General features: G+C 42.6%; 1 protein-coding gene across 1 annotated transcript in view; it reads left to right on the top strand.

Moving 5' to 3' along the window:
* Positions 1-334: 334 nt before the first annotated feature.
* The window catches only part of ADAM12 (ADAM metallopeptidase domain 12), a 373,095-nt gene continuing 359,488 nt past the window's right edge, over positions 335-13,941 (top strand). Inside the window, exon 1 of the mRNA XM_007964392.3 lies at positions 335-950. Within this exon, the coding sequence (XP_007962583.3) occupies positions 863-950 (88 nt within the window). The 5' untranslated portion in view covers positions 335-862. The remainder of the gene's footprint in view (positions 951-13,941) is intronic.

The following is a 13,941-nucleotide window of genomic DNA, read 5'->3' as shown; positions in this document are numbered from 1 at the left end:
CACTGTTGATCAAAAGTAACGCCCAAGTGTCCTGTGCCTGAGAATCCAAGCTTGTTTCTCGGGCGCGAGATGCCCCTTTGGGCGCTTAGGGCCGGGCGGGGTCGCGCGCCGGGCTGTGGGCCGCGGTGGAGACCTGACCCGCACTCCGAGGGTTCCCGGAGAGCCGGGGAGCAAGCAGCCGAGTCATCGTTTCCAGCTTCAGCCTGGAAAGCTGGACCGTGCCGCCGCGTGTGCTCTTGGCAGCCGGGCGCCCGGGGCCCTGTGGCCACATCATCCTGGGGCGGGGACGTGTGCGCTCCGGGCGCCCGGCCGCTACCGAGCCACGTCTATGCCGCCGGCGCTTGCGGCCAGGGAGGCGCCCTGCCCCGAGCCGCCCACCCCCGGGGATGAGCGAGCCGCGGCTCGGGGCGGGACCCTGGCGGGGGGACCCGAGCGGTCTCTAGGACCCGCGGGACGCCGCCGACGGGCGGGGGTGCGGGGGAGACAATAATTTGTTCGGCGGTAATGAGAACGGTGACTGCTGGCCGTGGATCCATTTCACAGGCCTGCCTTCTCTCACTAACGCTCTTCCTCGTCCCCGGGCCAACTCGGACAGTTTGCTCATTTATTGCAACGGTCAAGGCTGGCTTGTGCCAGAACGGCGCGCGCGCGCGCACGCACACACACGGGGGGAAACTTTTTTAAAAATGAAAGGCTAGACGAGCTCCGCGGCGGCGCGGGCGCTGCGCGAGGGCTCCGGAGCTGACTCGCCACGGCAGGAAATCCCTCCGGTCGCGACGCCCGGCCCCGGCTCGGCGCCCGCGTGGGATGGTGCAGCGCTCGCCGCCGGGCCCGAGAGCTGCTGCACGGAAGGCCGGCGACGATGGCAGCGCGCCCGCCGCCCGTGCCCCCCGCCCGCGCCCTCCTGCTCGCCCTGGCCGGGGCTCTGCTCGCGCCCCGCGAGGCCCGAGGTAAGTCGCCGAACCCGGGCGGCTCGCTGCCCGCCCCACTGGGGGCACCTCACGCTGCGCCCGGGCGCGCCGAGGTCCAGGGCTGCCCCGAGGGGCGACACGCCCGGAGCCCCGGGGCTCGCGCTTCCAGCGCGGCGAGACCGACCCCCTCCCAGGTGTCAGTTCCCTGGGGAAGGGGGACACTTGGCCCGCAGCCCCGCAGGAGCCAGTACCTGCCCCGGAGGGCACAGCCTCGGGACCGTTCCTCTGTCCTCATCCTCTTGGGTGACATTTGTAGATGTCTCTGTATCTTGACATTTACACGTGTCGCTCGGGACGATGTGTGTCGGGTCCTCTTGCTGGCCCTATCCCGCAGTTAATACCGCCACTCCAGGCTCCGGGCCAGCCCCCCACCAGGTTTCCTTTCCAGCCCCCTCCTCCCCGGCTTACACACTTAGGGGGGCGCGCAGCGGTCCCGCAGGTGAGGCAGCCCCCCTCCTCCGCAGGTGTGCCTGCTGCGCTAAACATTGGGCTCTGTTTTCATTAACTGACTCTCTTACCTACTTCTTTCGTTTCCTCCCTGCCCCTTTTCCTGGCTTCCAGGTCACTTCCTAGCTGTCAGTCGCGGGCAAACTTCAGCCGAATTCTCCTTCCTCCCTCCGCTCAGTTTCTCCGCCGTAAATAATCACCCACATCAACGTGGTGTACAAAGAGAACTTACTTAGTTTAACGTGCGCATCTTATGGTTGTTTTACAGACTTAGATTTTCCCGAGTTGTATCCCCTTAAAATCGGGCACCTGTGGATCCCGTTTGCACAGTGAGGACTCACTCAGCAGGTGCCTTTTTAAAAATCCGGGAGCTTCCCGGGGTCTCCGCCGCCGCCGCCTTCTTTCTGCCGCCTGGGGCGCTGTCGGTCCACCGATGAACGACTTGCCTTGGCCGCAAGCTCTAAATTTCTATGATTCTATATAACAGGCATTTATTTTTCAACAACTGGCCTCAATCACGAACCGTTACCACTTTATGATACGTTTTATTTTGCGATTGCCACTGCTGCCCTCCGCCCCCACCGCATCTACTGTAATGTGGTTAAAACCCAGTTCTTGTTAAAATCCACACTGCGAAGATCAATTTGGAGATTAACGATTAAATACAAAGATTGCACAAAGCAATGAGAAAGCCAAGAAAGAATACTGCTGAGGGTTTAAATAACTCTATGACCTGTAGTGAATTGTGCTTTGAAAGACTTTTAAACAAATTAGTCCTTTTGAATGTTTATTGAGAAAGAACTTTTTAAAAAACGGAAAGTGTCTCAAAGTGTGCCTGACATGGTCTTTAATTTGGCACGTGCTTTGTACACAGAAGTCTACTGAGCAGGGACAAAATTTTTTAGGAAGAAAATGTTTATTAAATCCAGCTAATAATGAGAAATTATTTCTTGGGCATGTGTTTATTAAATCAATTAAAAATGTTTATTAAATCCAGCTAATCATGGGAAATTATTTCTTGGGCGTGTGTTTATTAAATCAGTTAAAAATGTTTATTAAATCCAGCTAATCATGGGAAATTATTTCTTGGGTGTGTGTGTGTGGGAGGACTTTTACTATTTTATGACTTCAACTTTGGTGGAGAGAGTGTTTCCTTAAGAGAGATATGACCCAGAATAGAAAACCAGGGGGGCCTAAGCACTTTGAGTGGGTTACCTTTTGTGATATATTCCAGGATTCACTGCTTGTTTACCCTTAGATTCTCAGTATCAAGTCTTCAATCAATCAGTGCCTTAGATTCTCAGTATCAAGTCTTCAATCAATCAGTGCCCCAAATCATACCGTTGAGGCTGTTTAAAACTCCAAACATATAATGAAACATTTCTTTGCATTGGCAAGAGAAAAGGAGGAATTACTCCCTGTTGAGACTGAGCATATTCTGAGTTTCTTCCTAGCCTTGTCTGTACCCTGAGCCCTGGCACAGTTGCCTACTTGGTACTTTCTGGGGGCAACTCAGCCTAACAAGTCCAAAACAGAACCCTAGATCCCAGACTCTAGTTGCAAATCATTCCTTCCCCAGTCTTCCTGAACCCAGTAACAACCTCCTCTGCCTTCTCCAGATGCCTTGTGCTGACATGTAGGAAGTCATCCCTGTGTCTCCCTTTTTACTCCGTAAGCCACCAACCTCCTAAGTATATTCCCATCTACCCACTTCCTTACGTCCCGAAGTGTGCCTTTCCCAGTCCAGGTCACCTTATAGGAAAAAATCTCTTCTACAGAAGCCTCTTATTCCTCTTATCCAACAGGCCTACTGGCTTTTCACCTTATCCCTGCATGGTATATTCTCCTCCACAATACGGCCAAAGTTATTATTTTCAAACATGAGTTACAGCATTCAAGTTTCCTGTCTGAAACTCCCCAGTGGCTCTGTAGCACCCTTAGGAAAGAAAATCCAAACCTCAGCATGACCTAATTCCTGTTTTCCTTTCTGATCTCCTTTCTTACCATTCTCCCTTTGCTCACTCTACTCCAGACACACTGCCTTCTTTTCAACTACCCAATATAGTAGTGCCATCTTTAAAAATAATTCAATGTTTGCACTAAGAAGACTTTGCAAATACTTTTCACTGTTTTGCCATGCAGTGTTTTATGGCATTTCATCCCTCTTGTAACTTTTTGCTTTTCCTAGAGTTAATGATTGCCTTGTTTTGATTTTTGTTTGCCTTATTTTCTGTGCACCAAGCTGTGATATTGTGATATAATAAGAAATGTATATTTGGTCTCTGCCCCTGGTTCCTGGCACAGAACTCCTAAAATCCTTGGACTCTCTGGGGTATTAAGAGTGTCTTTTGTATGCTAATCAGCTTATTAAGGCATGATTAGAGTTGGGACTTTCAGTGCCACCCTTCTTGCAACCTCCAGGGAGGGGGAGAGGGATTGAAGGTTGACTTGATCGCCAGTGGTGCAATTAATCGTGCCTATGTAATTAGGCCTCCATAAACCCCCAAAAGGACAAGGTTTGTAGAATTTCCAGATTGCTGAGCAAATCAAAGTTCCTGAAGGGTGGTGCATCTAGAGAGGGCATAGAAGTTCTGCATCCCTTTCCACATTCTCTGTCCTTGGCATCTCTTCCAACTGCTGTTCATCTGTGTCCTTAATTACATCCTTCATTATATAATAAACTGGTGAATATAAGCAAGCATTTTCTGGGATTCTGTGAGCTCACCTAGCAAATTAACTGAACCTGAGAAGGGGGTTGTGGACCCCCAATTTATAGCTAGTTGGTCAGAAGTATAGGTGTGACAACCTACTACTTGTGATTGGCATCTGACATGGGGGGGATGTTTTGTGGGACTGAGCCCTTAACCTGTGTGATCTGATGCTTTCTCCAGGTAGATAGAGTCAGAATAGAGTTCAATTGTAGGACTCCCAGGTGATCTCTACTGAAGAACTGGTGGTTGGTGGGGAGAGATTCCCACACATTTGGGTGACCAGAGGTGAAACATTTGGTACTGAGAGTGAGAGTAGGGAGAATACTTGGTTTTTGGTTTTTCTCATTCCTTACACAACCTCTATTTTACCTCCACACTTTCTAGGAGAACTATCAACCTCCTTTCAATATGATCCAACACGTCAGTTAGTCTAGCCATGATTGTTTTTTCTTGATGTCATATTTCCTGGAGCCCTTCGTCCTCCTTTTCCAATGTGACTGGGTTACTTTGTAGGCACACATTACAGCTGTCATCTCAGGACTGCCCTTATTACCAAGACACTAAGAATTCCTCTTGTATCCTTCCTGTGTTGAATCATCTATATTCTGAGCACTACACATTTTTCTCAGAGTTCATTCCTCATTTCTGTGGAGTACATTTTCCAGTAACTTCCTGAGGAAGGGTGTTGGGGAGATACAATTTTTTGTTTTGGTAACTTGTGAATATGTCAGGGATGCTTTCAGCTGCAAACAACAAAAAAAAAAGTGACAGCAGCAATTTTTACAAGCTTGTGTTCTTTGTAAGCAGTTGCAAAATAAGTAGTTTGGTGGCTGGTGTAACTAGTGTGGCAGGTCAGTGATGTGATCGGTCACCCAAGCACTTTCTTTTATTTCTATCTGCGATACTTAGATGTTGACTTTTGCCTTTATGCTTACTTCCTCGTGGTTTTATGATAGCTGCTGTACCTCTTGGCATCATATCTGCATTCCAGGCAGTAATGCAGCAGAAAGGACAAAAGGCAGAACCAGTCAAATCTATTTTCATCAGGAAAATAGTATTTCCATAAGCCTTTGTAGTAGATTTTGTCTTAGATATCATTGGCTAGACTGTGACACAGGGCCACTGCTAGCTTGTACAGAATACTAGAAAAGTAAATACTTTTAACTATATACATTGTGGCTTCAAACAAAACAGTTCTGTGAGTAAAAAAGAAGGTTGGAATGTGTCTCTGGCATACCTCGTATAAAATATATTGATAAACACACATTCATTCATTCCACCCTTGATTGCTAGTTTGTTTAGGTATAAAATTCCAAGAAAGAAATCATATTTTCTCAGTATTTTATAAGGCATTTCTTCATTGTCTCTGTGGCCATTACTGCTTGAGAAGTTGATGGTATTCTGCTTGTCAAACCTTTGAATGTAGTCTTTTTTCTTTTTGGAAGTGATTATCTTTTTTCTTTGTCACTAGTATTTTTGCGTTTTATGATTACGTGCTTTAGCAATGCTCTTATCAGTAATTGTTGGGAACTCAGTGGGCTCCTTCAGTTTGAATATTCATTTTGTCAAGTTTTAGTATACTTTCTTATATTCGTTCTTCAATTATTTCTTCCTCACTGTTTTTACCACAGTTTTTCTGAAACTGCTATTAGCTGAATGTCCCAGCCTCCTAAAAACATCCTTTAATTTTCTTATCTATTTTTCATCCCTTTGCATTTTTGTTCTACTTTCTAGGACAGTTGTTTAATTTCATTTTCCAATCCTTCTATTTAAATTTTTTGGCCGGGCACAGTAGCTCATGTCTGTAATCCCTGCGCTTTGAGAGGCTGAAGCAGGAGGATTGCTTGAGCCCAGGAGTTCAAGACCAGTCTGGGTAACATAGTGAGACTCCCCACCGCTGCCCGCATCTCAACAATAAATTTTTTAAAAATTAACTGGGCATGGTGTCATACACCTTTAGTTCCAGCTACTCAGGAGGCTGAGGTGGGAGGATCACTTGGGTCCAGGAGGTCAAGGCTGCAGTGAGCCGTGATCATGCTGTACTACTCCAGCCTCGGTAACAGAATGAGACCCTGTATCAAAATAAATAAATAATTTTAAATTTTTTCCTACCACATTTAATTTCCAAGAGGTTTCTTGTGCTATGAATGTTCTTTTATTCTTATTGTCGTGTCCTCTTCTTTTTTGTAATGGATATAAGATTGCTATTAACTCTAAATGTGTTAGTCATTACTTGTGAAACATTTTTTGTTCACCTAATTCTCACTGTTAGCTTTGAGATTCTCTTTCCCCCCTATTTGTTTAACATCTATCTGACTTTCTTCAAATGTCTGATTTTTGGCTCTCTGTTGATATTTAATAATGGGACATTAAAGAGGTGATTAGAAATTCTGTGTACGTCCACCGATGGATTTACTGACTGGTGAACATTCATTTTGCTGAGAGACATCCACATATCACAGACTCTGTTTTTCTTAGGCTGGTCAATTTCCCCAAGGAAGAATCCTTCAGCTTCTTGCCAAGGCGATTTCAGTCTGGCAATTTAAGCCTGGCTCTAGGGCCTGTGAGCTTAGCAGGGGAAAAAACTTAGTCTTTTTGTTTTCAGTTTAGCACTTTGCTTCGTGCCCCCCCCCCCCCACCCCCGCTTCACGATTCCTGGGAGTCCTTATGTTCAGAACTTCTCTACTTCAGTGTCTTCAGGAAATACACCTCCTGTGTTGGTCCAAGTAGGGCAGGCAACACCTAACTGTTGGCTTTGCAAGGGATCTAGGGCTCTAGCTTCTCCTTATACAGCCTTTCAGCCTCAGCCTGTATTGGCCTTGGCCCATACAGTGCCCCCTGTTCCCAAACCTTTCCAGGGTTCTGCTTATCCATCCCACCTTCTGATGGCTGCCCTCCTCTTCAGGTCATAAGTTCCCATTCTCTCTTCCCTGCTAAATAGGTAACAACTTGTCCATCCCCTTTCCATCTTCCAAAGCTTTGCTGCTTTGTTTTTAAATTATTATTATTGTTACTTTTTTTTTAGACAGGATCTTGCGTTGTCACACAGGCTGATGTGCAGTGGGGCAATCAGAGCTCACTGCAGCCTCGACATTTTGGGTTCAAATGATCCTCCTACCTCAGCCTCCCTAGTAGCTGGGACTCCAGGCACACACTACCATTCCCAACTAATTTGTTCTTAATTTTTAAATTTTTGGTCAAGCATGGTGGCTCACACCTGTAATCCCAGCACTTTGGGAGGCTGAGGCAGATGGATCAATTGAGGTCAGGAGTTCAAGTCCAGCCTGGTTAACGTATTGAAATTCTATCTGTACTAAAAAAAAATACAAAAATAAGCCGGGGGTGGTGGCAGGCACCTGTAATCCCAGCTACTCCAGAGGCTGAGGCAGGAGAATCACTTGAATCTGGGAGCCAGAGCCTACAGTGAGCTGAGATCATGCCACTGTACTCTAGCCTGGGTGACAGAGTGAGACTCTGTCTCAAAATTTTTTTAAAAAAATATATGTAATTTTTAAATTTTTATACAGATAGAATCTTACTCTATGGCCTCAGGCTGGTCTTGAACCCCTGGGCTCAAGCATCCTCCTGTCACAGCCTCCCCAAATGTTGGAATTACAGGCATTGAACCATGGTACGCAGCCTATTATTGCTATTATAATTATTCCCTTATTGTAGGGTTTTGGGCAGGGCACACAGATAAACACCTGTGACTCTGCCATGTACATTTAGAATTTAGCCAACGCTTTGATTACCATGCTCTACATATAGATGTATTTTCTTTCTCTCACTTGTCATTTGGCACTTTCTACTCCTTCCTTGTGGAAACAAAAATTAAACTCATTTTTAAATGTTTCAAAACTTTCTTTTCAAAATCTATAAAAACTCAAAGTCAACATATACCTAATTAGATAAATGTTGCAGCTGTGGAAACTGTAACAAAATTTTTCTTAAGGAATGCAGCTACATCATTTAAAGAAGCTAAGCACATTCCTTCCTGGTGTAGATGATGCTGTAATGAACTCATTAGAGTTGCAGAAAAAAAATTTTGTATCAGAGTGTGTTTCAGAGGCCTCCTTAAGCTAAATTGTTTCTGCAGCGTCCATGATTTACAAAGACAGGTGTAGAATTTTCAGATGTTTCTTCTGTACCGAATGGCTAGCCCTACAGCCCTTTGGCTGTGTGCCCACAGGGAGCTATAGGAAGCAGCTCTGGAGTATGTCCATGCTCTTTAATTGTCAGGTCTCTGGGATGGAGAAGTGAAATTGATATAATCTAGACAATGTTTATGAAGGTAGTTGCTGTGAATTTTTCATAATTGTTTCTTTATATGTTTGGATTTTATTAAACCTAAAAGTGTCATACCATCACATTGTAACTTAAAAAGGAGTTTGTTGAGTGCGTCAGTGCCAGGAGTGACGGTGCTCAGGTCTTTGCATGCACTATCTCATACAATTCTGGTGAAAGAATCTTGTTGGTCCTGTTAGTACTCTCATTCTACAGAAGAAGAAATGATAGCCTCAGATAGTGAGATCAGCACTGTCAGGGGCAAGGCAGTCTAGTCTACCTCATACTGGAGACTGGATCTTAACCTAGCTGTGGCAAACATTTCATAACCTATCTTTGCCATAACTATAGCAGTGAGATTGTAATTAGCTTGAATTTCAGCAGAACGGTAATGCAGTTCAAATAAACGTTATTTGCCCATTGAAATATGCACATTAAATACTACACTTTCTCACAGGCTGCCATTTCAATCTTCATACTTTCTCCAGCCCATTTTTCATCCTGTTTCTTTTGTGCTTTATTTAATGCCCAATATACCTTGCCTCCAGTTGATAGATGGAATGGAGAAGCCGAATAATTCAGCATCATATTGTTATTTTTTATCCTTTAAGCTTTTATGTCATTCCAAGGCTACACTAAGAGCTCAGCTTCTTGGCAACTGTTTAAAAACTTGGACAGTTTCATTGGATTACATTTTCTGTCTGTTTACCTACTCCAGGAAGCCTTGAACTGCTTAATCAGTTTAGATGATCCATTCTTAGAAATGGTGAAACACCTTGACATGTCTTCCCCTAGCAGGCATGGTGAGCACTGGTCTGCAATTTGACCAAAAGATTCCTTGTATTATGTGTTGCCGTGTTGGTAATTGAAGCCATGATAGGATGGAAGCATTTCTTGTGAGAGATACGCTTACTTGAATCTGAACGTGATCTGAGAACCTAGTCTTGCTTTAAAAAAAAAATGGAAACATTGACAGTATGTGAAGGATTGCCTAGATATATGAGCAACTTTTTAAAATATACTTTAAGTTTTGGGGTACATGGGCAGAACGTTCAGTTTTGTTATGTAGGTATACAGGTGGCATGGTGGTTTGCTGAACCCATCAACCCGTCATCTACATTAGGTATTTCTCCTAATATTATCCCTCCCCTAGCCCTCCATCCCCCTGACAGGCCCCAGTGTGTGATGTTCCCCTCTCTATGTCATGTGTTCTCATTGTTCAACTCCCGCTTATGGGTGAGAACATGCAGTGTTTAGTTTTCTGTTCTTGTGATAGTTTGCTGAAAATGATGGTTTCCAGCTGCATCCATGTCCCTGCAAAGGACATGAACTCTTCCTTTTTTATGGCTGCATAGTATTCTGTGGTGTATAAGTGTCACATTTTCTTTATCCTGTCTGTTATTGATGGACATTTGGGTTGGTTCCAAGTCTTTGCTATTGTGAATAATGCCGGAATAAACATACGTGTGCATGTGTCTTTATAGTAGAATGATTTATAATCCTTTGGGTATATATCCAGTAATGGGATGGCTGGGTCAAATGGTATTTCTAGGTCTAGATCCTTGAGAAATTGCCACACTGTCTTCCACAATGGTTGAACTAATTTACACTCCCACCAACAGTGTAAAAGCGCTCCTGTTTTGGTTTTGTTTCCATCCTGGGTTTTTTTTTTTATTGTTGTTGGTAGTGTTCTTCAGAGCCTGCATTAGGATTTAGGGTCTGCATTATACTTAAAATGCAGCTGTTGTCTGCCTATGGAAAGGTACATTCCTGAAATTAAGCATACTAAGTAAAACTTTTAAACTAAAATCATTATTTCAGCCAATTTCAGTATGGTTTGAGAAGATCATGTAAAAGATGATTGAAAAATCTGGCACCATCATTCATTTATTTCTAAAATATGACCATTTTAAAGTTGAAAAACGGACATAGAATAAGTTATACACCCATATATTTGCCAGCCAGATTCTACTATATATGCTTCAGAACTTTCAACATTTAAAGATGTAAAATGTTAAAGATATATTTATAGCCATCCTTTTTCTCCCCACCCATTCAGACTACTTTATCTCAGTCTTCCTTTTGCAGAGGCTGTACTCCTGTGAAGTTGGTTGGTCTGTGTGTGTGTGTGTGTGTGTGTGTGTATACACACACATACCCCTAATCAATACCTGATATTCTTTATGTATTTAACTATTAAATAAATGGTACCCTACTATATATGACAACCTTCTGCAACTTAAAATATATATATATATATTTTAGACTTATTCATATATGTGCTTGGTTCATTCCTTTTAATTGAATGGCTGAATCATAATTTGTGTACCCCTCTGCCGATAATAAATCTGTTTTCCCCAACTTTTTGATATTGCGATGGTGCAAGGATCCTTGCTATCTTAGGTATGGGTGTAAGCTCTAGGGAACCTATTACAAATGAATTACTGAGCTGTAGAGTACACGAATTTTTTACTGTAACATATTTTGTTAAGTTGCTTTCCAGATTGGTTGTACCAATTTATGTGCCCACTTACTGGAGAGCTCTGGTTACCGATGTGGTTGTCAATACATGGTATTTTCAGGCTTTTTAAATGTTGCCAAACTGGATGTTAAATATTTCATTGTTTTAACTGGCATTTTTCTCATTACTAAAGACTCTAAGATTCTTATGTGTTTATATGTTCTTTGTATTTCTTCTTTGAATTATTTGTATTTGTTTACTCATGTTTCTTTTTAAGTTTAGTTTAAGCAATCCTCCTCTCCTGAGCTCCAAAATAAATTTTGATACTTTCTTCTAAATTTAAAATGTTTGCTGTTCCCTTTTAGAATAACTGGAATTTAATTTTTATTTATTGTATGAGATCTATGTCTGTTTCCCCCCATCTGGAAAACCAATTGCTCTAGTAACATTTGTTGAATCCTTTTCCACTTCCGATAACCAGCAAGCACACACAGATATGCTTCTGGGTTCTTTGTCCTACTGTTCTGTTTACCTCAGTTCCAGCCTCATATTGTTCTCAGTATCCTTTACTTCATGATAAGCCTTCGGTGTTTAGATTGGTTTGTGTGATGGTTAAGCTTGATTGGATTGAAGGATGCAAAGTATTGATCCTGGGTGTATCTGTGAGGGTGCTGTCAAAGGAGATTAACATTTGAGTCAGTGGACTGGGAAAAGCAGATCCACCCTTTGTCTGGATGGGCTCCATCTAATCAGCTGGCAGCATGGCCAGAATATAAATCAGGCAGAAAAATGTGAAAAGACTAGACTGACTTAGCCTCCCAGCCTACATTTTTCTCCCGTGCTGGATGCTTCTTTCCCTTGAACATCGGACTCCACGCTCTTCAGCTTTGGGACTCAGACTGGCTTCCTTGCTCCTCAGCTTGTAGACAGCCTATTGTAGGACTTTGTGATCATGTGAGTTAATACTCCTTAATAAACTTCCCTTTATATCATCTCTATGAGTTCTGTCCCTTTGGAAAACCCTGACTAATACAGTTGGTATGTAGTGGTGCAGAGGGCAGACACTGAAGCCAGCTTGCTGGAGTTTGCAGATCAGCTCTGCCACCTGGCTCCTGACATGTGATCTTGAGAAAGTAACAAACCAACCTGTGTGCCCAGACTTTCCTAGGTTTAGCACTGAAGATGACACATCACAGGAAACCTCTCAGTGCCAGGCAAATTGGGATCGTTGCTCACCTCAAACCTTGAACAAACTACGTAATCTTTTTCTTTCCCCATTTCTTCTTGATGAAATGGTGATAATAATCGTATCTACCTCCACAGGGCCGTAGTGCAGGTGAAATGAAATAATACATATACAGTGCTTTGAGAAGTGCTCAGACCATGCTAAGTATTCAATAAAGTTTAACATCTCCTTTCCTTCTCCCCTCCTCTCCTTTAAAGTTATCTTGACTATTCCTGAAACTTTAGTGTTTCATATGAACTTTAGAATCTTCTTGCTAAGTTTCACAAAATACTGTATGGGGACTTGTAGGCTAATTTAGGGGAGAATTGACATCCTCATGACATCAAGGCTTCCCATCATGAATGTGGTGATTTCTCTATGTATTTGTTCCCTTTAATGCTATTCAATATGTTTTCAATAATATTCTCTTCAAGGTTCTTGCACATCTTTGTAAGATATATTTCTAGATATCATAAGTACCTAATAGATTTATTGTCACTTTAGATGGTATCACTATTTTTAAAAATATTTTAACTTTTTAATATGAAAAGTTTTAAACATACACAGAAGTAGACAGACTGCAATCAATACCCATGTTTCTATCACTCAGTTAACAAGTGCCAGTTCATGGCTATTTTTGTTTTATCTGTGGAGTCATTTCCTTATTGAAAGTTCTAATTGATGTTTTCTTTTCAGTGTATATGAATGTTACTTATTTTTGTAGGTTGACTTTGAATTCAGAAATCTTGCTCAATTGTCTTTAATCCTGATGATTCAAACCATAGCGGGGTGCTTGCTCAATTTTTACTCTAATAGTTTATCTGTTGATTGACTTCATAGAAATTCTAAGAGAATAATCACCTGAGAGGGTAAGTTTTGTTTTTTCCTTTACAGTCCTCATGCATTCTACTTGTTTTATTTTTCTTCTTTCATTGGGTAGCATCTCCATTACAACGATGAACAAAAGGATTAGCCAGGCCCAGTGATTCATACCTGTAATCTCAGAACTTTGGGAGGCTGGGGGCGGGTGGGGAGGGGGGATTACTTGAGCCCAGAAATTTGAGACCAGCCTGAGCAACATAAGGATACCCCATTTCTACCAAAAAAAAAAAAAAAAAAAATCATATGTGTGGCACGTGTAGTCCCAGCTACATGGGGAGGCTGAGGTGGGAGGATTGCTTGAGCCCAGGAGGTCGAGGTTGCAGGGAGCTTTGATCTTGCATTGCACTCCAGCCTGGGAGACACAGTGAGACCCTGTCTCAAAAAACAAGGAAAGAAAAACAACAAAAAAGAAGTGATTGCTAGTCTCCTTGTTTTTTTTTTTTTTTTTTTTTTTTTAACTTTAATGAAAATAATTAACTTTTGCTATCTTTATACATCTTTCTTTTCTTTCTTCTATTGCTGTAGGATTATTTATTCCCACTTTTTCCCAGTTCTATTAATTTAGAGGTTACATATTCTCTTTCCACAGTTTTAGTAGTACCATTAAATTTTTAACATTTGTACTTCAGCAACAGAGTCTAAATGTAGTCAATAACTTTGGCCTCCTCCCAAACAATTACAGGCTAACCATGCTTTAGTGCCCTTCACTGTGCCTCCTGTTTTTTTATTATTGTCTAGAATTTTAGTTCTGCCATTTTGAAACACATCTCTCAACAAAAAATGTAGTGGGGAAATACTAGGCTTTGTTCTATGCTGAGCAGTCCAGGCTTATGCTGATTTATCCAATGCAACCAGTTTCTTTTCTTTTTCTTTTTTTTTTTTTTTTCCCCATGGCTTTTTGCAAACCACTTCCACTTCTGGATCCAGTTGCTTCTTATTGAAGTAGTCTTCCATCGAAGG

The sequence above is a fragment of the Chlorocebus sabaeus genome, chromosome 9 (assembly GCF_047675955.1).
Source record: "Chlorocebus sabaeus isolate Y175 chromosome 9, mChlSab1.0.hap1, whole genome shotgun sequence".
NCBI classification, from domain to species: Eukaryota; Metazoa; Chordata; class Mammalia; order Primates; family Cercopithecidae; genus Chlorocebus; species Chlorocebus sabaeus.
Note: the sequence above shows the minus strand (reverse complement) of the source record. Positions and strands in the feature narration are given on the sequence as shown.